Raw genomic sequence first — 23305 nt, forward strand, 5'->3', positions numbered from 1 at the left:
GGCTGGGCCCGTGAGCCATGGCCGCTGGGCCTGCGGGTCCGGAGCCTGCGCATCCAGAGCCTGTGCTCCGCGGCAGAAGAGGCCACAACAGTGAGAGGCCCACATACTGCAAAAAAAAAAAAAAAAAAAAAAAAAAAAAAAAGCAGGGCAATTCCTTTGCATGCTGGGTTGGTTTAGATACCAGACTGCCAAGGACAGTTGTACCAACTGGCTAACCCCAGTAATTCCCTCTGACATTTTGGATCCATACTCAGCCCATGCCTCCAAGTGTCCTGTCTCTTTTTCTTAGGAGAATAGCAATAGAATGAGGTGGATAAGACTCTGGAGTCTCAGATGCTGTGTGACTTTGGCCAAGTTACTTAGGCTCTCTGAGATTGTTTCCTGTCTGTGAAATGGAGCAAATGAGAGTGCCTACCTCACAGGGTAGTGGTGAGGGGTAAATGAACTAGCACGTCATCAGGCACTAATAGATGTTGTTATTATCATTACTGTGAAAACTCAGACTGCGGGAGAGCGCTCTTGCAGGGAGGGCCCCATACCTAAGACTCCTCCACATTTTTCTGCTCCTTGTTACCAAGGCGGTGAGGACTCTTCCTTTGCCAGCTGGGGATGAAGCGTGGCTCCATTCCTACACTCTTGGCTGATTCCAGAGCGTGCAGCCAAGATGCACTAGTCCCTGTAAGGCTGGGACCTGGCCATCCAGATTCCTTGCCTCCTGCCGGTTTCCTCTCCCCACCACCCCACGCTCCCCAAGGAGGCCAAAATTGGCAGCTGCCTTCGACCAAAAATGAAATAAAATAACATTGGAAGATTAATTCCTTTGCAATCTATCAGCGAGTCTGTATCGATGGCATTGATAAACTGTTAATTACAAAATCAATGGCTATGAATTTTTTCTGCGGAGCCTTGGAGAGGCCGGGAGGTGGGGTGAAAGACAGCCAGCAGGCTCCGAGGGGGCGTGGTTTGGGGCCAAAGCCTCTGACCTGCTATCGCCCACTCAGCCTCCGCAGTGGCACCCGTGGTGGCCCTCGGGGCTGCCATCAGCACCACTCCAGTGATCTCCTAGCCCCTGTCTCTCCTCCAGCTAACACACTGTCTGCCTGGGTGACTGTCCTACCTCGCTGCTGGGGACAGGTCGCTCCTCCACAACCTTTCACGGCTCCCTATACTGACCCTATTCCACCCCACTCCCTTCAGAGTCCTGGAGCCTCTGCTCTGACACCAACAGCTCTTCTAGCCTAACCTCCAAACAAACAGCCCTGTTCTTTCTCTGTCTCCTGCCTGCATCTGATCGCTCCATGACGCAGCCAAGGCCTGAGGCATCACAAACTCCTCTTTTTCCACTTGGAGCTCTTGAAGCTGCACAGAGCTGCAGGATGGCCTGGTAAATGCCCCTGGGGCGAGAAGTCCAGGTTCCCGGCACTTTGTCTCTCTTGGCAAAGCATCTACTCAGGCAAAGCTGGATGCTAGCGGCAGCTCCTGCCAGGCTCCGTGGGTCCTCAGGTGTTTTGTATTTGTAGGTGTGTATGTCTGTGTGCGCATGTGCATGCGTGCATGTCTGTATGTATTGAGATCTAAGGCCAGAGCAGCTGGCAGAGCTAAGGAGTCCTCTGAAAGCTTGGCGTTGAGGAGTGGGTGGAGGCGACAGCTGAGTGGCCTCCTACCTCCTCACGTTCCTCTCCTGGCCCGGGCAAGCGTGCGCCCCGGGTCTCGTGAGAAGTGGTCAGGAGAGTCCAACATCCAGGAGGTGCCCTCCAGGGTCTGGGCAGCCTTGCTGCATCTCGCTGTGCTTGCCCTGTGTCCTCTGATTTCACTGGTCCCCTCTCCTCCTTGGCCCACCCAAACCCCCAGCCCCTCTACAACCGCTGATGACAATGCTTCCCTTGGAATAGGAGAGCGCAGGGAACTGTGACGGTGTGAAACTATCCTGCATGATATGTGATGATGGAGATTTGTCGTTGTGCATTTGTCAAAACTGATAGAACCAGACAACACAAAGAGTAAGCTCTGAAGGCAACTGTGGACTTTTGTTAATAATAATGTATCAGGATTGGCTCATTGGGCTTCCCTGATGGCACAGTGGTTAAGAATCCACCTGACAATGCAGGGGACATGGGTTCGAGCCTTGGTCTGGGAAGATCGCACATGCCACGGAGCAACTAAGCCCGTGCGCCACAACTACTGAAGCCTGCGTGCCTAGAGCCCATGCTCCGCAACAAGAGAAGCCACTGCAGTGAGAAGCCCGCGCGCCACGACAAAGAGTAGCCTCTGCTCGCTGCAGCTAGAGAAAGCCAGCGTGCAGCAATGAAGACCCAATGCAGCCAAAAATAAATAACTGAAACTTAAAAAAAAAAGCCGTCAGATTAAAAAAAAATTGGCTCATTAATTGCAACAAATTACCACACTAACGCAAGATGTTAATGGGAATTGTGTACAGGTGCTGGGGAATGAAGGTGGGATGGTGTATGGAACTCTATATACTATCTGCTCAGTTATTCTGTCAATCTGAAACTGTACCAAAAAGAAACCAACAGCATTAGCATTCTCTAACAGACTACATTACAATTTTGGAATCAAGGTGTGTGTAAATGGTCTCTACAGAAGTATGTAAAATGTTTAACTCTTATTTTGCATTAGTTTTTTGATAAAAAGGATTTGAACTAAAAAAAAAAAAAAAAGCTTCCTTCTGTCTATTAGGTCACATTCCCTGGAAGCAGAGCCTGAGATGGGGGTTCGGGTGCATGGGATTTGTGGCGAGCGTGCTTTCAGGAGAAAGGAAGGTGAGGAGGCGGGATAGGGTGAGGGCGGGGCAAGCACGTAAGGATGCATGTAGCCTGGCTTGCGCCTGATCCCACTCCAGGAGTCCAGCCTTTGGTTCCCCTGTGTGGGTCCGCTTTTGGCTGAAGGCGCTTAGGGGGCGGGGGGGTTGGATATGTAACCCTCCAAGCAAGGCAGGTGAGGGTAGGTCTCTGGCGAAGGGGGCAGTTGTGTGCTATCAGCAGCAAACTTCAGCAGCTGGGGCACGGATGCACTAACCCAGTAAAGGGGGTCTGAGTGGGGCAGTGACAGCATCCCCTGTATTCTCTGTGAAGCCATTTGTTAGGGGACCAACTGTCCCAGTTTTACAGGGACTGAGGTTTCCCAGGACATGGAACTTCCAGTGAAAGTGTGACAGCATTAAGCAAACTGGCTGGTTCCCCTATTTGTACTGTCTCCGTCTGGAGCCAGCTCTCTCTCTTCCATACACTGATAACACTTGTTTTCTCTAATATTAATAATAATGATAATAATTAATATTGATTGAACATTTCCTCTAGGCCAGGCACTGGGCTAAGCGCATTATCTTCAGTCAATCATTTAAAAAAGTGCTTGGTGGGCTTCCCTGGTGGCACAGTGGTTGACAGTCCGCCTGCCGATGCAGGGGACACGGGTTCGTGCCCCGGTCCAGGAAGATCCCACATGCCGTGGAGCGGCTGGGCCCCTGAGCCATGGCCACTGGGCCTGCGAGTCCGGAGCCTGTGCTCCGCAACGGGAGAGGCCACAACAGTGAGAGGCCCGCGTACCGCAAAAAAAAAAAAAAAGTGCTTGGAGGAGGGATGAGGACATCCCCACTTTACACACAGGACCGAGCTACAGAAGGTTGCCAACTTGCCCAAGGTCACACTGCTACTAAGTATCAGAGCTAGAATTTGAACTTGGGTCCACTTTGAACTTGACTGAGATCTGAGCAATTGACTACTGCATGCGCCCAGCAGCAGAATTATGTGTCTGCGCGCCTGACACTCTCTCTTTAGGACAGGGACCCTGCCTTTCTCCTTCTTCTGCAATCCCCACCACAACCCCTGCACCTGGCCTGGTACCTGCAGAGTATGGACACAGGTTACATTCAAGCTCACTCACCTGCGTTACCAATGCCCAGCCCCTCTCCCCAGATAGTCTAGCTAGAAGTTGGTGGGCGCTAAAAGAAATGGAGTGAAGCCTCCTTTTTAATGCCAGGAAAGTTTTCTCTCTTGGGCCTGAGCAATTTGAGTGGGAGATTCAAGGAGTGTGTATAAGCTTGGAGTTGATTTTGGAATCAGAGGACCTTGGTTTGGGTCCTAGCTCTGTCTGACACTCTTTAACTGTGTGACCCTGGGCAATTTGCTTCACCTTTCCAAGCCCCTGTTTCCCCATTTGTAAAATGGGGTTAAAATAATAACTTTGCTCGTAGGCTTGATTGTAAGATGAAATCAGTTCATGGCTAATTGATTTAACAGACTGAGTACTTATTATATGCCAGGCATATTGTAAGCATAATTATATATAAATAAATCCCTTCCATAGTCTTCTGGACTGTTTGTTGTTCCCATTTTACTGACGGAGAAACTGAGGCACAGAGTGAGGTGTGGCACAGACTTGCCCAAGTGGCAGGAACGGCATTTGACTCTTAGCAACCTGCCTCTATAATCTCTGCCCTTAAGCCTGTGCTGATCTTCATGGCAAGGGCCCAGCAGAATGCCCTGTAAATCAAGGCCTTAGGAAATACTCAACCAATGCCAGCCTTCATCACCATCTCTTCAACTCCAGGCCACCCCCTGCACAATCTTTGGTGACAAGAAGCTCTGGCGTCTTCACACCATTCCTGCCCCTTACAGAGGTCCTGCTCGCAGGCCCCAGAGCTGTGCTCCCCAGGCCCGGAAGACCTCTTGGAGCTCCCCCTGAATGCCCCACACCCGCCCGTACCTGAGTTGGCCAGGGCCAGGGCCTTGAGCGTCACAAACTCCTCCTTCTCCACCTTGAGCTTCTTGTACCTGCGCACCAGCTGTAGGATGGCCCGGTAGAGTTCCAGCAGTCCCGCGAGGCGGGAGTTCTCCTCGTCCATGATGTAATCCTCAGCGTACACCAGCTTGTCGTCGTAGGGCAGCGAGCGGTACACGATGCCCAGGATGAGGATCTCCATCCAGGCACTCTGCAGCAGACTCATCTGGTCCCCCAGAGAGAGGTTGGAGAAGCCTGCAGGAAGAGGGGGCAAGCAGGGCAGCAGAGGTCAGGTGGGCAGGCCAGGGGCCTCCCTGGGGCTGGTGGGGAACCTCTGGATCCTGCCCCTCCCTTTTATCTGCTGGTCTCATTGTCCTTCCCTTGGTGAATGAGTCAGACATGGAATTCATGGAGAAGACTTAACAAAACAAGAGCTGCGTCAGTGTTGACAGTTGTTATTATCATTATTATTGTTAGTTCTATGGTATTTTTCGAATGTGCAGAGAGGCTTTTTGATCAATTAACTGCATTTGTAATTTAAGGAGTTATTGAATTCATAGTAGAATCAGGAGGTGGCAGTATAGGGTGCCCTCCACTCAGAGGAGTTTCCATATCCCCCTCTCTGCTCAGTGCAGGGGAGGCTTTAGTGCTTTAGAGCGACGCCTGACCTCAATGCAGAGTCTCAGCTGTGCCCAGACCCAGGGGCCCAACCAGGAACGAGGAGGAATCAGCTGTTCCCGGCCAGTGGCCACAGCCTGGGGCTGCTAAGAGCTCAAGAGCGCCCAGGGTCAGGGGGCACTTTCTCACAGGCAGCCTGTCCTCCCAGAGGTCAGACCCCCACTGGCCTGGCCATCACTCTCCACCTAACAATGACCCAAGCAGTCCTGTATTCTGTGAGCTTGGATCATGGGTGTTTCCCCCTCCCTACTACCAAGGAGGCTGAGTTCAGAGTGAAAGAAGGATGGGGGCGGGGCGGCTCCAGAATTACGACACTGTCTTGTTCAGTGTGCTCTGGAGATTGCCTGGGCTTGAATCCCGATCTGCGTTTACGACCTGTAGGCTGACCTTGTAAGAGCTGTGCTACTTCCCCAAACCTCAGCTTCCTCATCTATGAAATGGGTATAACAGTAGTGCCTGCTTCAGAGAGTCACTGTGAGGTCTAAATGAGACCATGATTACAAAACATACATTTACTGAGCTCTTATGAGAATGACACACTGGAACTGTATTATACATGCACTTAACTTAGGTAAAGTCAATGAACATCTTGATTTAAGAGAAAGAAAAAAAAAAAAGGAAGGAAGGAAGGTAGGGAGCAGTGAGGGAAGCAGGGAGGGAGGAGAGTTGATTTTTAAATATCTTGGTCACTAAACACAAGGCAGTAACTTCAACCAGAAACTCAGTGATGGGTTCCAAGACTGACCACACCAGATGTACCAAAAAGGAAAGGTATCCACAAAGCCATTGCACTATGAACCCGTCACGGACAACTGAAATTAAGGGAGCTCCACGGGTAATTTTGCTTATGTAGGACTCTTTACTTGCTGACCTAGAACCTAACCCCACTTAGATGCGGTGTTCTGACTCGGGGTGCGGTGAGGATGAACAGAGATGGCCGTGGGAAGCACCTGACACCTCCCCCTGCACACAGCTGGTGCTCAGTACACGTGAACGAGGAAGGTAGTGATGGCTGTAGCTGTTACTATTACTGTTGTTGTTGTTGTTGTTAGCATGCTATTGACATGATTCTTCTCCCCTGCCCCTAGACTGGAGGCCGGGGGCGGTCCCGAGCCTCTGGATTGGCCCATCCCTCTGGGTTTCCTTGGAGTCTATTCCACCCTCACCTGCTGTCCTCTGTCTCTAAAAGCCACTGTCCCTCCCTGTTTTCCAACCAGTGCAACAACCAGTGTCCAACTGTAAGGGGCATCCAGGGGAGGAAGCCCCGCTTCGCTCAGCAGGTACCCCTTTCCCAGGAAACACCCTCTTTAGTCTGACTATCACAGTTCGCAGGCCGATCTGTACAACCCGGACCTGGGATCACCACCCGGCTGCTGGCATCCCCGGGTGATCGCCCACAGAGCTGGAGCGATTATACTGCCGACACGGGGTGAGCGTGGATTGATGCGCCTCCTCGGGGGAGAGGATGTGGCACAGAGGGGTCAGGTGCTCATGTGTTGTCATCCAGATCCCAGAGTGGGAGCGGGTGTGGGCTGCCCGTGGTGGCGGGGAGAGCCGGGTGGTAATGAAAGATAGATAGAAATGGACATCCAATTTCCCTTATCGGGCCTCTGAGCAGGAGAGGCCTGGGGCGACATTAATTAACAGATACCAATCAGCCAGCACGGGGTGGGGGGGTGTGTGTGTGTACGTAGGGACGTGTGGGACTGCACTGGGGGTGCGGGTCTGAAGGCAGATAGACTGGGAGGGAAGATGTAGGAGGTGGACGGGGCAAAATTAATAGACAATTGAATTGGAAGGTGGCAGAGAGGGAGGGTGAGGTAGGAGCTAGGCTTCTGGAAACGAAAGACAAAAGATTCACGAGAGGCTCACGGCTAGGACATGAGCAACACGCTCTGCCCCCTTGTTCACGCCCCACATACTTTCTGAGCACCTACTAAGTGCCAGGCCCTGTGCTAGGCACCAGGGACAGAAGGGCCAGCTGGAACCAGAGCCGATCCCTGCCTTCAAGAGCTCAGTCAAAGCCACACCCCAAGTTACGGCGTGTCCCCATGAGGTTACAGCTGTAAGAAGAGCTCCAGTGAGATGAAGGGCTGAGAACATGCAACGGGGGAATTTGGCCCAAATGAGAGAGTCCGGGGGACTCTGCAGAAGAGGAGACTTTGGGGCTGAGCTCTGAAGGGCGAGGTGGAGCCCTGAAGGGGTGTGTCTGCACGAACCGCTGTCATTCCTGTGCCCCGGGCTCCCGGGAGTACGGGCACCAAGCCGCTCAGCTTCCGAGCCCCACTGCCAAGCGCCCAGCCTGGTGCCAAGGGGCCCCACAAACATTCCTGGCACAGAGGCGAGAATGGACAGGTGCCACCAGGCCTCGACTCCTGGGTGACGAGAAGATGGGCCAGAAGAACATAGTTGGACCCTCTTAGTCCTCTAGACATGAGTCCGGATTTAGCTGCCTTTGCTTATCATGCCTGAGTCAGAGGCAGGCCTACAGGGCAGGTCGGTGGCAGAGGGTGCAGTGGAGGGGGGGATGGAGCACCTTGGGGATGTGGGACCACCACCTGAGCGTGTCCTGAGGCCTGTGTGCACACCCCTCGCTAGGCTGGTTTGAGGAGTGACTCAGCCCCTGACTCTTCTCTTCTTCCTTGAGCTTCTTCAGAGGATCTAGAAATAGCTTTGAAAATCCAGGTGCACACCCCAAAGTGCTGCACAGCAGATAGAGGCTGCTTGGTTTTGTGCAAGGTCAGGAGGGAAATATTGGATATTTTCTAATATTTGAAATAGCTCAAATATTTTCTGATGTTTGACAAAAGAAACACAGAAGGAAAAAATGAGAAATAAAAATTATCTCTAGGAGAAAGGAGGGGGAGGGGATGGGGATGGAGGTGAGAGTTCTGCCTACGCGTTTTTGTCTAGTTTTGGCTTTTGAACCTGTCTGTGTTGAAGAAGTGACATTAAATCAAGCGTAACATAAAAGGCATTCTCCCTTCAACCTAGCAATCTCACTGCTAAGAATTTCTCCTAGAAAGAAAAGTATGCATAAACATACAAAGATAAATGTGAAAAGGCTGTTTGTTAGATCTGTTTGTAACGACCCAAAGCAGGCGACAACCTAAATGTAACCAATGTACTATATGTACTTATTATATAAATGTAATAAAATGTAATTATTAGCTAGGTGAATGGAACAGTAGAAGCCACTAGAGAGGATAAGGAAGAACCATGAATGTGGATGTAGAAAGATACTCACAGCCCAAGAAAGATGTTAACTGTTAAGGGCACAGATGCCAGAGCCAGCCTGTCTGTTGGAATCTTAGCTCTGCTGACCACTGGCTGTGACCCTGGGCACATCTTCTGTGCCCCAGTTTCCTCATCTGTAAAATGGGAATAATAATAGTACTTACCTCATTGGGTTGTTTGGATTAAATGAGCTAACGTGTGGACCGCTTAGAACACGGCTTAGCATATAGTAAATGCTACTATTTCATATAACTAAACGCAAAAAGCAGAGTGTAAAGCAGTGTTATAGTATGAACGATCACAGGGAGGGGACACACACACAGTGGCTACACACATACACCAATTCCCAGAATGAGGCTTAAGAAAGATGGGTATTTGGAACCCAGCACTCCCACCCCTCTGCCACATCTTTACTGGAAGCACATATTCTTTCTTTTATTAAACCCAAACAAAGGAGCTGAAGCACTCCTCCCTGCCCTTCAGCAATGCACCCTTCACTTCTGCGTTCCTGGGCTGGGCTGGGTCTCCTCCATCAGCTGATCAGCAATTCTGGGGCAGAGGGGCTGCTGGGAGAGGTTATGTGTGGCCCGTGCCCCTGGGGCTCTCCCAGCTGGCTGCCTACTCCCACCTCTCCCACCTTGAGCTCTGCTGCCCCCGGAAAGTTGCTTTATCTGCACCAACTGATCTAATAACATTCAGGCTCTTCCCAAGCCCCCATCCCCCAGTAATTTGACAGCATGAGCTTCTAGAATTAAAAAAAAAAAAAAAAAAAAAAAGAAGAGCACATAATTTGTGGCAAGTGGAGTTCATAATCTGTTAATTTATTATCGTTTCTGTCGACCTGGAGGGCCATTAGCAGAGGTAATAAAGGGAGATGTAATTATAGGATCTGAGGCCACTCCAGACACAGCTGCTGTCATTCGGCAGCCCATATTTCATCGGCCGCTGGTGTTCTTCTCTCCCCAGTGTGAGCCAGACGGTGGCTTCCTGGTAGCAGGGTCTCTGAGGGACCCTCCGCTAGGAGGCCTCTTGGGGGGGGTGGGTTCCCCTGGAGAGGCCGTGCACATGTCAGCCTGGGCTGGGCAGGGCCAGCTGGAGGAGGCTGTCCTGGCTGGGGCACCCTCGGGGCTGCCTGGGCTGGGAGGATAACACCTAATAACATCTGCAGGCTGCAATTCATCAAGTGATACCCACTGCCTGTGAATGTTTGTTGCCTCTTGTTCTAATCTCTCGCTCATGGGCAATAAGAGGTGGACACTCTAAAGACTTGGGCTTGTTCTCTGGGCAGCCCAATACTTGGAAAATTCAACTCAAGGGAAAAGCCTATGTTGGGGTGGGCAACTTCAGGCTGACTCATACAAAAGAGTGGCTGCTGTTCTGGGGGAATCACAAGCAGCCCCAGCTTTCCCACGGAACTCACCCTTGCAAAAGTATCCTGTGTGTTCAGTAATATGGGGAAAAGGGAGGGGAGTGCTGAGAATGAGTTCATGCTCAAATGAGCCTTCCTTCCGGCTAAGCTGGCCACTCAGTGCCCGCATGAATATGTCCGCTTCTGTGCACAGCACTTAATGTCCTTCTGGACTTTTCCTCCATGGCCACTTGCCCATCAATCCTGAAGGCCTAACTCCTGTTCTACTCTCTCCCCCGAAGCCTGTGGCATCCCTCCTGCCTCTGCTCTCCATCTTGTGGTTCTTCCTGCTGCATTCTAACTAAGCATCTGCCTTCTCACGTGTGAGATACAGGAGGTGGGAAATGGGTGGGTAGAGAGGAAACAATATTGGCCGTGGGGGGATAACTGTTGAAGCAGGGTAATGGGGAGGTTCATCATACTCTTTGGTCTACCTTTGTTTGAAATTTTCCATGAAAAAAGTTTTGTTTTGTTCTGTTTTTTAATTATCTAACCTATTCCCAAATGAGACCCTTAGGGCAGCAATTAATCTAATTCTTTAGATGGGGCACAACTCCTAGCAAGAGAGTTTACATACAGTTATTGCTCAATAAATGCATGCAAAAGCAAGTAAGAAGCACCCTCTGTGTGCCAGGCTCTGGATTAGACGATACTGAGGCATGAAATGTGGTATCCTGTGCTTAATTTAGGGCAGCGGCTTGGGCTCCTCTCCAGAGCTCTAACCTGAGCCGTCTAAAGAAGCCAAGCCGGTCCTTCTGTCTGTCCAGGGACCAAGATGGACAGTTGCTGACAGAAGCCCCAGGGTGGGGCCCTAGCTTGTATCCTACCCACTCAACCTGCCCTCTTTCTCATGCTCTTTCTCATTCTCTGACCAGGTCTTCAGATAAGTTTTCCATCTAATCTGAGATGGGATTAAGTCAATTAGTTTAACTATATCAGGCACTTGATTATGTCATCACCCTTAATATGAGGTTTACATGCAGTAGCAGGAGACCCTATTAATTAATTTTACCTTAAACTCTAGAAGGTCAGGCCCAAATAATTCAGCACGCAAATGTATGCAAAATAGGCAAATTAGCATTTGAGACAGACAAATGAGCCCCTATGTTTATTTTATTTTTTAAGCAAAAAGAATTCAGCTTTGGACAAGGAGAAATGATGATGTGAAAGGAGGCTTTTAATACCATTAGCAACGACAACGACCACGGTCACAGTCTCCGCCATTTATCAGGTGCCCACTCTGTGAGGGGCCTGGGCTAAGCGAGCCAGGTCCTCCCAGCAACCCAGTGAGGGAGGCTCTACTACTCACAGGTGGGGACCCTGACGCACAGAAAAATGAAGCATCTCGCACAGAGCCAGTAAGGACAGAGCTGGGATGAGAGGCCAGGTCTGCCTGAATCCAAAGTCTGTGCCCTCAGCAACCATTCTGCTCTGCCCACTGCCCTCTTGGTTGGGCACAGACGGGAGGTGGGGCTGGGAGATGAGAAGGAAAATGGGTGCAAGGGAGGCACTGCCTTCTGGTTCTACTCTATCCCCTGGGGGTTACTGTGGGCACGAGGTGGTAGAAGAAGCAGGCAGTGACCCACGGGCCCGCCAGGAGCCACTCCTGAGCCGTGGCTGCGATGCAGCCTGGAAGAGGAGTGTGTGATGGGAAGGGGGTGTGTGCAGGGGGAGCTGTGCCTAACTTGGCCCTGGGTTAGTGGAGCAATCCAGGCTGAGGTGTCTTAAGCAGTGGCCTGACCCCACAATGGTGCTGAATCAGCGCAGGGCAGATTCAAAAACTACTGAGTGTGTAATCCCAAGAGGCTGAGCTCCTTAGTAAGGGCGCTCCAGCCCAGATCCCCAGGGAGCCCACCCGTGAGTCAGGGAGTCCCTGTGGAAGGAATTCTAGGCTTCCTGCCAGCTAAGTGACACCAGCACCCCCTCTGAGCCGTTGTCCGCAGGAAGGCCCCTTCCTGTAAGCTGTGCCCATAACATCTTATATAAGGACTTTCTGACTTGCCCCAGTCAACTGTGGGCCTTGGCATCTAAAGTTTCAGACACCTTTGCTACATAACCATGCATGCTGTATTCATCTTTCAGAGCCGGTGGCAAACACAAAAAGGATCGAGAGACAGGAAGATAAACTGTCCCACATTACAAAGCTAGGAAGAATCTGAGTCCATGGTAGGTCACTGCCAGAGAAGAACAGGATGTCTCCCCGACACTATAAGCCAAGCTGTTAGAACCGCAAAGGAATAAACTGCACAGACTTTAGAAAGCCCCCCAAGAAGGGTGTAATGCAGAATATGTGGGTATCGGAGTCTACATAATCAGCTCCCTCCCTTTATCCAGAATGAAAAAGACTGAAAGAGGGGTTTGGGGTCACATGCAATGAAGAGAAGTCCGGATCACCCAAAACACATTCGTAACATGTACTTTTCATGCCAGAAATGATCTTAAAATCATAGAATCCAAACTAAGAGACGGGCCTCCCTTAAGATCAGGCAAATGGCAAGGGTGAGCATGCAGCTGACGTCAGGATGTGCCAGAGCATCATACACACGCTCGCATTTCATCCCCACATCAAAGCCCATGAAGGAGGTACTGCTGGTATTTCCTGTTTGCAGAGAGGTCGGGTGACCTGCCTTGGGTTACACAGCTAGCAAATTGCAGACCCAGAACCTGAATTCCAGTCTGATTCCAAAGTGCATGTTCTTAACCACTCCACTTCACCTGCCTCTACTAGGAAACAAGAGAGTCAATCCCTCTTCTGTGTTGCTTTCTAGTATATTTCCAAGAAGATTTAGGATAAAACCCTGTTCTTTGGCCTTTAAGGATTCAAAGAACCTGCTCTGATTATTACCTATTGTAGAAGCAATCATACCCCTGCTAGAATGATAATCCGTTCTGAAGAGCCCCCAGCAGTTCAGGAACATCACTGGACCTTCCAAACAACGGCTCACCTCCAATCCCACAAAGAGAGAAAGGAGGCCAGAGAAAAACAGTCTTGCCAAGATTCCACAGGGCTCCTGGGTCACAGGCTCCCATACATCAGAACCAGAGCCACGGGGGAGCGGCTGTGAGCCTCTGACTACATTCTCCCCCAGTCCTATGGGACTCACCTGGGATGTGCTTGGCCCAGCCAATAATGACCACGAGCTCCCTGTCTGCCAGATCACAGAGCGTGGTCAGAGCCTTGATGTCGCCCTCTGGCATGCCAGGGGGTGGCATGGCGTAGAGTTTGTCCGGCTCAGCCACCAGCAGGTAGGAGACGATTTTAGTCACTGCAACAACAAAAGGGAGAATGTAAATGCCTGGGAAAAGAGGAAAGGGGCCAAGGTGGAACCTGAGATGGCTCAGGAAGAAAAGTTGGGTTCTGAGGAGCCCCAGAAGCTCAAACATGGCTAAAAACTCCCCTCCATTCCTCCCTCTCTCCCTCGCTTCCTTCCTTTCCTCGCTCCCTCCCTCTTTCTCTTTCTTTCTCTTTCTCTTTCTTTCTTTCTTTCTATTCTATTGGTGATAGTTGATTTACGATGTGTTAATTTCTGCTATACAGCAAAGTGACTCAGTTATACATATATACATTCTTTTTCATATTCTTTTCCATTATGGTTTTATCCCAGAACATTGACTATAGCTCCCTGTGCTATACAGTAGGACCTTGGTGTCCATCCATTCTATATGTAATAGTTTGCATCTCCTAACTCCAAACTCCCAGTCCATCCCTTCCCTACCACCCCCCTCCCTTTCTGACTCCACAGAGTTGCTGGCAGTGATGATTTGGGCTCTTGGGAAATATCCCAACAAGGGAAGTTGCCTGGTGAATTCTCTTATGGTGAACGTGATTCAAGTGGGAGGTGAGGGGACATGTTCTGGATGCTGGGCCCATGCCTTCTTAGGATCACGCTGCATTTGGAGCTACATTCTGTAAATGTCACAGGAAAGGTCTTCTGAATGAAGCCTGAAGTACCAATGCCAGACACTGATGCCCCTCCCCGTGACCCTCGGTGCCCCATAACCCAGCAGTGTGAAGATGGCATTTCCCCAGAGGGATGCCAGATGTTCCAGGAACAGATGCTGGCAAGAGGGGCAGGGACTGCCCTGCACTCACATGGCTTTTTAGCAGGAGGAGAAATCTGTAAGCTCAGGTACGGGCTGCTCTCTGAGTCCAGCCGTCGCTTGTATTTCTGGCGGCCTCCACGCACTCGGTCAAGGCGCACACCTTTTGGGGAGGAAAGGGAGAGGGTCTCAGGGTTGTTCAACATCACCAGGGGTGTTAGCGCTGACTTTGGAATTTCAGCAATGGCTAAATCTTCAGGGCTACGTCCCGACGGCTTTTTTTTACAGCTGCCACATGGCCAGCCTCAGGCCAGGTGATTGAACAATCCTAAGATAATTGTCCTCCCAGTAATGGCCCATCCGGGTTGCCTTAGGCCTGGTCCTGCCTCTCTGGAGTCAACATCCTCCTGAAATCCATCCCAAGCAACCTTCAGCTCTTGAGTCTTTCTGTCTCCAAAAGACAAAGCACAACAAACACACTCCTCCAATGGCTGGGGAAAGAAGACACACCATTTTAGATCTGCTGTGAATCCAGGCAGGACTGAGTTAGCTTACCCAGAGAGGAAAGGCCGCCACAGGCGGCCCCTCCAAAGAGCTATAACAAAGATTTGCAAACTTCTCCATAAAAAGCATCTAGGGGCTTCCCTGGTGGCGCAGTGGTTGAGAGTCCGCCTGCCGATGCAGGGGAAGCGGGTTCGTGCCCCAGTCTGGGAAGATCCCACATGCCGCGGAGCAGCTAGGCCCGTGAGCCATGGCCGCTGAGCCTGAGCGTCCGGAGCCTGTGCTCCGCAACGGGAGAGGCCACAACAGTGAGAGGCCCGCGTATCGCAAAAAAAAAAAAAAAGGAAAGAAAAAAAAAAGCATCTGGATGGGCACTCATTACAAATGTCAATTTCTGGATCCCTCCCTCAGAGATTCTAGGATTCAGTTCTGTCTGTCTATACAAATGCCCCACGGGATGAGGATGCTGTTTGTCCTGGCCACACCAGGAACACCAGTGCCCGGAAGGCTCTCAACAGCAGGTACAAAAGCAGCTGTGGCCATTCCACCCTGACATCCATTTCCAGGAGTGAGGCCCTATCCTAGGGAGACAGACCCCTTATTTTCACTGGGTCCATACCACCTTCAAGAGTCCTGCCCACCCACAGCTCCTGCTGTCTGGACAGAGCTGTTGGTACCATTTGACAACCCCACCAGCAGGCAGGGCGGACAGGACCTCCAGGGGGTTCCTCAGCCAAGGCTACACAAGCCTGTGTGTGGCCACCAACCTATGTGACCTGACATGAAACGATGGATGGGACCCATCGACTGAGCTCCAAGTGAGAACTAACACAGAAAGCAGAGCGGCTCTCCTTTCCTTACCATGAAATGGACCTTGACTAAAACACATAAGAAGTCGAAGTCAGAGACAGAGACAGAGTCCCCAGAGGGAGCAAGCTCGGTGGCTTCAACTCCTCCTCCTTTCCCCAAGGGTCAACAGCATGATGGGCACAGAGCCCCAGTCAGTTGATCTTCGGGGCCCTGTCTTTCCCCGGCACTTCCTCCTGCCGGTCCTACCTTCTTCCATCTTCCTAGCCCACGGGGGGTGCTCAGAGGGCCAGGAGGATGCAGTAAGCACACCCAGCCAGGATGCCTGAGGGGACTGTCTTTTGGGGGCCAATCAATGCTCGGCCTTTCATCAGCAGCATCCTTTTTACCCCACAACCTGGCACTTTTTTATTTGATGCTGAACATGGCTGTAGTGAACTTTTTTCCCAACAAAGGGTCTACCCAGCATCCCACCCCTGCTTCCTATTTCAAAGCAATTCCCCTGTTGTGAGTCATCTTACTGGGGACAGTAGCAGTAGTGCTCTTAGCCGCAGGGGTGTGGGCAGCCCTGGGCCAGACTCTCCTGATTACTGCATCTCCCGTGCCTGGGCTCTCGGGGGCTTCCCTTGGTCCTTGTCTGGCTAAGTGTGGTCCTTGAGCCTCCTGACGGGCTTGCAATGAACTCTCCGTCTGCTTCGAGAGTCAGAATGGGTTGCAACTGACCACCTCTATAGTGGGTTCTCTGGGACAAGACACTGAGATAAGGACATGAATGTAGGCAAGTTTATTTTGGAGGCGTTCTCAGGAAGAAAGTCAATAATGACCACAGCTTCCCAGCGGATGTGGCTGTATAATCCACATCCATCAGCACCTCGGACCTTGAAGGGGCAGCCGAATCCCGTCCAGCACAAGACCAAACTCACGTGCTGATGGGACTCTGGCTCACCCCTCCCGGCCCCTTCTGTGAGGGTAGAAGGAGCAGGCACATAAGGGCAGGAAGGAGGACAGTTCCTCCCTTTGCGGAAAAGGTTTTTGGGGAGAAGTTCCCTGTTTGGAAGAGTTTTCTTGACCCCATCCAGTGACACAGCCACAAAGCAGCTCAGCCCTGCCCACTACACCCGAGGCGAGTCAAACCCTCCACCAAGCTTCTCCCCCTGGAAAGCTGGCAAGACCAAGAGTGAAAATGCCAAGCGTCAGGCATAAAGGACCGTGAGGACCCCAGTTTCCTGAGCACCTACTATGTGCCAGGGTCTGACTTGGAGTCCAAGATGAGCCCCTTCCCCGCTTCACTGACTTTGTCTGCTAGGTGCCAGTCTCATGAGCTTTCCCTTCCCACCCAGGCTGCCTGATCCCAGACAGATGTCAGCAGGAGAGTGAACGGCTCCACAAAAGTAAACAGAGGCGCCCATCCCTCAGCAGGGCGAGAAGGTGGGCAGATGCCACCTCTGTCCCAGCATCCATGTGCAATACTCTCTGTCCTGATACAGGGCCTGGCTCTTGGTGGGTGTTCAAGAAAGTCTTGACACAGACAGGAATGGATATGCCTCCACCCAGGCTGGGTGCTTCTTCCTGGGCTCCAATAACACACCGGGCTTCCCCTAACGACTAGGCGCCCCTTACAGCCACAGGCTGCTCACCATGTTACTCCAGGGACTGTCGTGGCACCCAGTGTGCCATGTGTATGCTTAGAAAATGTGAGCTGTTACTATGATCATGGCTGTCATCATTATTATTACTCTTCCCCTGTGCTGTGTACAGCCCTCTGGTAAGTCACATTGATAATGAAATAATGAGAACAGCCTAACTGATGGAGGACTTTCTGTATGTGTTGCCCTATTTAAGCCACAGCATATAAAGCAGGTGCGGGCTTCCCTGGTGGCGCAGTGGTTGGGAGTCAGTCTGCTGCTGCAGGGGATGCAGGTTCATGCCCCAGTCCGGGCAGATCCCACATGCCGCGAAGCGGCTGGGCCCGTGAGCCATGGCCACTGAGCCTGCACGTCCGGAGCCTGTGCTCCACAACGGGAGAGGCCACAACAGTGAGAGGCCCGTGTACCGCAAAAAAAAAAAAAAAAAAAAAAAAAAAAGCAGGTGCTATTATCCCCATTTTACAAACGAGAAAAACTGAGACTCACAGAGATTTAGCAATTTGCCCAATAAATGAGCCAATATCCAAGCTCTTTGCCATTTCAGGGTATGACTTCCCAGGGCACAGCAGGTATAAACTCTCTAAATTTTCTCCACCAGATCTTTATAGCACAATGGTCAATAGCTCCAATCAATAAGTGTATCAATTAACAGGTTATTCTGTTTAAAAAAAAAAGTAGCCTGCTGCGTCTGATTATGCACAAATTGATAACCGATATGAGGTGTGTTTGTTCTCCTTGCCTCCTGTCTGCTTTCCAAGTCCTACTCTGAACACAAACCCCAGTCACTCAAGCCCACAGGATCCAGTGATCAAGGTCCCTTATGAGTTGTGTGTGGCCTTAGCCAAGCTGGTGCTGGTGGCCTTGGTCTGGGATACAGGGGAGGAGGCAATGGTAGTAACACCTTTGCTCACCGCATGTGGCTTTTGTGACAAATGACATCATAGCGCGAAAATTATTGGTAAATTGGGAAGTGGTTTCAGTAGCCGGGTGAGGCCATCACTCCCATGGCTCTGTGCTCTGACACCCACCTGGCACTTCACATGCCACCTCCAATTCAGTGGGCTCTTGGAGGACAGGGCCCAGGTCTGCCCCATTTTCTGAGTTCTCCCTTCCCCCCTACACTGCCCCACAGTCAGGGTTTATCAAAGACCATTTAGGGTAGAGGCGTCCTAGGGCATAGACCCAGGCTGGGGTTGGGCAGACGGGCCCCCACCTAAGTGACCTGCCCATACCATCAAAGGTACCCTTGAAGGCCCCGTTCAACTATTATCTCTACTGGGAAACCTTTCCAGACTCCCCTGGCCGAGCTGGCCACACCATTCTTGGGCTCCCTTTGTTCTTCCTCTTTACAGCAACCAAGGTCAAAACAACTCTTTACCATCATACACTATGTTCCCATCTCCCTGGTGGACTGTGGGCAACTTCTGGACAAGGACTTTCATTTATAGTTGCAGCCCAAGCTCAGCACACAGCCTGCGGGCAGTAATCAAGTGTCTGAGTAAAATGACGTGCCCAGTTAAAACGATGCTTTTCAGAGTTAAGAAAAAAAAGAATCTCAGGGTCTGATCCTTGCTCCAGCTTCCATTTGTCTCTCCAGCCTCCAGAAATTCACTCTCTCAAGGCAGCCTATTCCTCATGAAACTTTCTCCTTCTATTGAGCTGAATTCTTTCTCCAGATCACTCCTTACCCTGCATCCCATCCAACAAGACCACCTCCCTTCCATAAGACAGCCCTTTATGGACTTGAACATCCTTGGGCATCCACCTTCTATGCTCAAGTACCCCTTATGTTCTACATTTATACAATGTTTTAGGCCAGCCACCTCCTCGCCTTCCACACATTTGTCTGTACTGATGCGATCTGATGCGAGAAAGGTCAGCCCCTCAAGGGCAGAGACACTGGACAGAGGTCTGAATTCCTTTGCACTCTGCCTAAACAGACGTTGGTCTATGTTTATACTTATTATCTGCCAATGTGTGTTTTTCGGGGGACTTCCCTGGTGGCACAGTGGTTAAGAATCCGCCTGCCAATGCAGGGGACACGTGTTTCAGCCCTGGTCCGGGAAGATCCCACATGCCACGGAACAACCAAACCCGTGCGCTACAACTACTGAGCCTCTGCTCTAGAGCCCAAGAGCCACAACTACTGAGCCTGCATGCCACAATTACTGAAGCCCGAGTGCCTAGAGCCCGTGCTCCACAACAAGAGAAGCCACCGCAATGAGAAGCCCGCACACCACAGCAAAGAGTAGCCCCCGCTTGCTGCAACTAGAGAAAGCCCGTGTGTAGCAATGAAGACCTAAAGCAGCCAAAAATAAATAAATAAAATAAATAAATTTATCAAAAAAAAAAAAAAGCAGCCCCTCCCCAAGAGGTAATACAGCAAGATGTTGTATCATAAATCCTTTAGAAGTGGATCACCAAATACTAACAGTTGGATCTGGCAGACATTATTAGTTTCCTACCCAATTTCATTCCATTCCCCCTCTTCCATGCTAACACAGACTGGATTTTCTTCATAGGCACATAGGGCTTTCTTCATAGAGAGCCCTAGCCAGTCCCAGCATTCCTGTTCCCCACTTTCCCAGTTTCCCTGGTAACCAAGGCTGGTCATATGACCTGGTTCTGGCCAATGGGATGTAAGGTGAAGTCCATGGTGGGGGCTTCTGGGAATGGTTTTGCTTTTCTGATAAAAGAGACAGACACAGTTGGTGCAGCTCTTTTTGCCCTTCTTCTGCCCTGACCTGGAAGATGAAGCCTAGAGCTGTGGCAACCACCTTGTAACAATGAGGCAGCCATGTGAGGACACCAAAGAACACCAGAGAAGAAAGGCAGAGCCTGAGCCCTTGATGCTGTGGCTGAGAAGCCTGTGCAATTGGCCATTTCTGGTCTTCTTCTTAGGTGGGGCAATCAATCTCATTTATCGATGCTTAAGCCACTAGCAGTCAAGTTCTCTGTAACTTGCAGCAGAAAGCAATTTTCGCTGATAAAATGGGCAATTACTTTTTAAATTAGAATGCTTAAGTCTTACAAACAGCAAATGGACAAAAATAAAGGCGGGGACTTGAACCTGAAATAAGAGTTGCCTTATTGTTTGTGTTCTTATATTAGTGAAATATCTAAAAAAGTAGGCTCAGGGAGCATATTAAAATACTAATTAACTTAAAATCGCTGTCCAGGATTATTAGATTATATCATCTTATTGATACTCTCTGAATTTAAAAAAGCATCAATAATATTCTCATATAAAGTACACCAGAGCTCCAAATACTATAATAAATACTTATCCTTTGTTTTAACTACAGTTCAACACTGTTTCATCTTTTCACATGTGCAGGCCAAAATTTAAGTATTCATAAGTGTGTCATGAATACGTAGTGAATGCTCAATAAATGTTAGCCAATATAATTATGATTAAAAATATCAATACTTCACCCTTGAAACTGTTCCGTATCTTGACTGTATCAAAGCAAATATTCTGGCTGTGATGTTGTACTATAGTTTAGCAAGATGTTACCATTGGGAGTAACTGGGTAAAGGGTACATGAGATCTCTCTGTATTATTTCTTACAACTGCATATGAATCTACAATTATATCAAAATTTAAAAGGTTAATGAAAAATTTGTTTAACTACTTGTGGAAGTGTAACCCAGCGATTCCACTCCTAGGTCTATACTCAAAAGAATTGAAATCAGGACCTCGAACAGATACTCATCTGCAAATGTTCATGGCGGTATTATTCACAATATCCAAAAGGTAGAAGCAACCCAAGTATCCTTTCTTTTATTTTCAAAGGTCCTTTTTAAATTAAAAAATTTTTTTTTTAATTTTAAGGTTTTTTTGGCTGAGCTGTGTGGCTTGTGGGATCTTAGTTCCCCGACCAGAGATCGAACCCAGGCCCTGGCAGTGAAAGTGCTGAGTCCTAACCACTGGACTGCCAGGGAATTCCCCAACCTAAGTATCCATCGACACACAATGTGGAATTATACGTACAATGGAATATTATGAAGTTCTGATACATGCTATGGCATGGATGAACCTTGAAAACATTATGCTAAGTGAAATAAGCCAGACACAAAAGGAGAAATGTTGAGAGAGGCATGGACATATACACTACCAAATGTAAAATAGATAGCTAGTGGGAGCAGCCGCATAGCACAGGGAGATCAGCTCGGTGCTTTGTGACCACCTAGAAGGGTGGGATAGGGAGGGTGGGAGGGAGGGAGATGCAAGAGGGAAGAGATATGGGAACATATGTATATGTATAACTGATTCACTTTGTTATAAAGCAGAAACTAACACACCATTGTAAAGAAATTATACTCCAATAAAGATGTAAAAAAAAAAAGGAGAAATGTTGTAGGATTTCATTTATAAGAAATAACTCGAATAGACAGAAAGTAGATTGGAGGATCCCAGGGGCTGGGGGTAGGGGAGAAAGGGGAGTTATAGTATAGTTTCTATTTGGGATGATGAAGAAGTGTTGGAAACAGGTAGTGGTGATGGTTGCAAAACACGGAACGTGCTTAATGCCACTGAATTTTATGTACACTTAAAAATGAGTTTTAGGGAATTCCCTGGCAGTCCAGTGATTAGGACTCAGCACTTTCACTGCCGTGGCCCAGGTTCAATCCCTGGTTGGGGAACTAGGATCCCACAGTCACACAGCTAGGCCAGAAAAAAAAAAAAAGTTTTTAAAAGGTGAATTTTATTGAATATATTTTGCCACAATTAAAAAACAAGGTAATATACCTAAAACCACTGAATTGTACAGTTTAAATGGGTGAATTATATCTCAATAAAGCTATTAAAAGATTTTAAAAAACACTTCACTTTTCTCTGATTAGTGGAATTAAATAACATAAAATGTATGAAACATAGTAATGTGCTCAGTACACAGTAGGCCCTCAATAGTAGTCTCTTTCCTTTCATCTGCCTACGAAAGTGGTAGTGTCTGCCTTGAACTGCTAGCTTACTTCATGGGAAGAGAGAGAAACACACCCACTTAGTTACAACTACCGTAGGTCAGATGTGTTAAACAAAACTCTCAAGAAACTAAGGTTCAGAGAGGTTGAATATTGTGCCCAGGGGCACACAGCGCCAACACAGGTACTCTCTTGAATATGCTCGGCTGCGGCCATATAGTCCCCAACCCCCAGCAGTCTCATCACTAGGCTGGTGCCCCTGTATCTGCAGTGTCCAATCCCACTTCCCAGCTCAGGGCACAGGAAAGAGCACAGAAGCTGCTGGGCTGCTCTGGGGAAGAAACTGCCTGCGGGGAGGAGAGTGGGGCTCCCCCAAGCCCCTGCCCCATCTACTGACCTATCCACACTGCAGGCACATCAGAGCAGCCAGAGCCTGCGGCTGCCGCGTCCTGGATCAGATGTCCACTTGCTGACTTGATAAGATCAGACTTCTGACTTTTTTCTTAATGGAAGTAAAATAATTCCTGCTTCCCTCCAACTCCGCCCCCCCCACTTTCTCCGCGGTCGCCCTCCCTAAGCTGGATGAGATCCCAGCCTTTCGGAAGTAAAAATAGCAGAGTGTGCAGGGGTGGCAGCGGGGGGGGGGGGGGGCAGTTTTAAGTTTCTTTCTTTTATCCCAGGCACTAAAAATAACCGGTTAAAGCTCAGAAAAGCGTGGCCCTGCACCTGGCCCCCAGCTTGTCCCAGGTGCTGCCCCGTCACATTTCTCTTTCCACAGGAAAGGTTCAGACAAGGCAGAGAGGGAGAGGTTCTGAGCCTGTGTCCTTCTCCTGCCTCCTCTGCAGAGCTGCTGTCCTAGACACTGCAAAGCTGTCATGGTCAAGACTCTTCTCTTCCCCTTACCTAGGAACCCGCCCCCCCCCCACCAAACACACACTCAATTTAATGTCCTTGGTTTATTAAGGATGTGTGCAATGCTTTACAGTTTACAAAGCTATTTCCATGTGTCATTTGATCTGTGTAACAAAATCGAGGGAGGGAGAACACATGATGATTATTATTATTCCCATGTGAAAACTGAGGCTCAGAAAGGTCGGGTGACTTTCTCAGGGCCACACAGCCAGGAAAGGTCTGAGGGAGGATCTGAACCTTAATCTCTAAGTCCTATCTCCTTAGCCCTGAACTTGAGACCACCTACCCTGTATGATTGTCAGAATGCCCTGAAAGCCTTTGAACTACACAGACCTTAAGGACTTACCCACTTAAGTCAATAGGGGAGATGTACAGGAATGGATAATTTTGCAATGCTCCTCTAATGATTCTG

The 23305-nt window shown here is 49.6% G+C and overlaps 1 protein-coding gene across 3 annotated transcripts in view; it reads right to left on the reverse strand.

Moving 5' to 3' along the window:
• ESRRB (estrogen related receptor beta) overlaps window positions 1-23305 on the reverse strand; it is a 108651-nt gene that overhangs the window by 2008 nt on the left and 83338 nt on the right. For 2 of the 3 annotated variants that reach the window (XM_060097990.1, XM_060097991.1), the window contains 3 exons: window positions 14154-14264; window positions 13165-13326; window positions 4723-4992 (listed from right to left, as the gene is read on the reverse strand). In XM_060097990.1, the coding sequence (XP_059953973.1) occupies window positions 4723-4992; window positions 13165-13326; window positions 14154-14264 (543 nt within the window). Of the gene's footprint in view, window positions 1-4722; window positions 4993-13164; window positions 13357-14153; window positions 14265-23305 lie in introns of all 3 variants that reach the window. The other variant, XM_060097992.1, reaches the window with a different exon arrangement.

The sequence above is a fragment of the Mesoplodon densirostris genome, chromosome 4, assembly GCF_025265405.1.
Source record: "Mesoplodon densirostris isolate mMesDen1 chromosome 4, mMesDen1 primary haplotype, whole genome shotgun sequence".
NCBI lineage: Eukaryota > Metazoa > Chordata > Mammalia > Artiodactyla > Ziphiidae > Mesoplodon > Mesoplodon densirostris.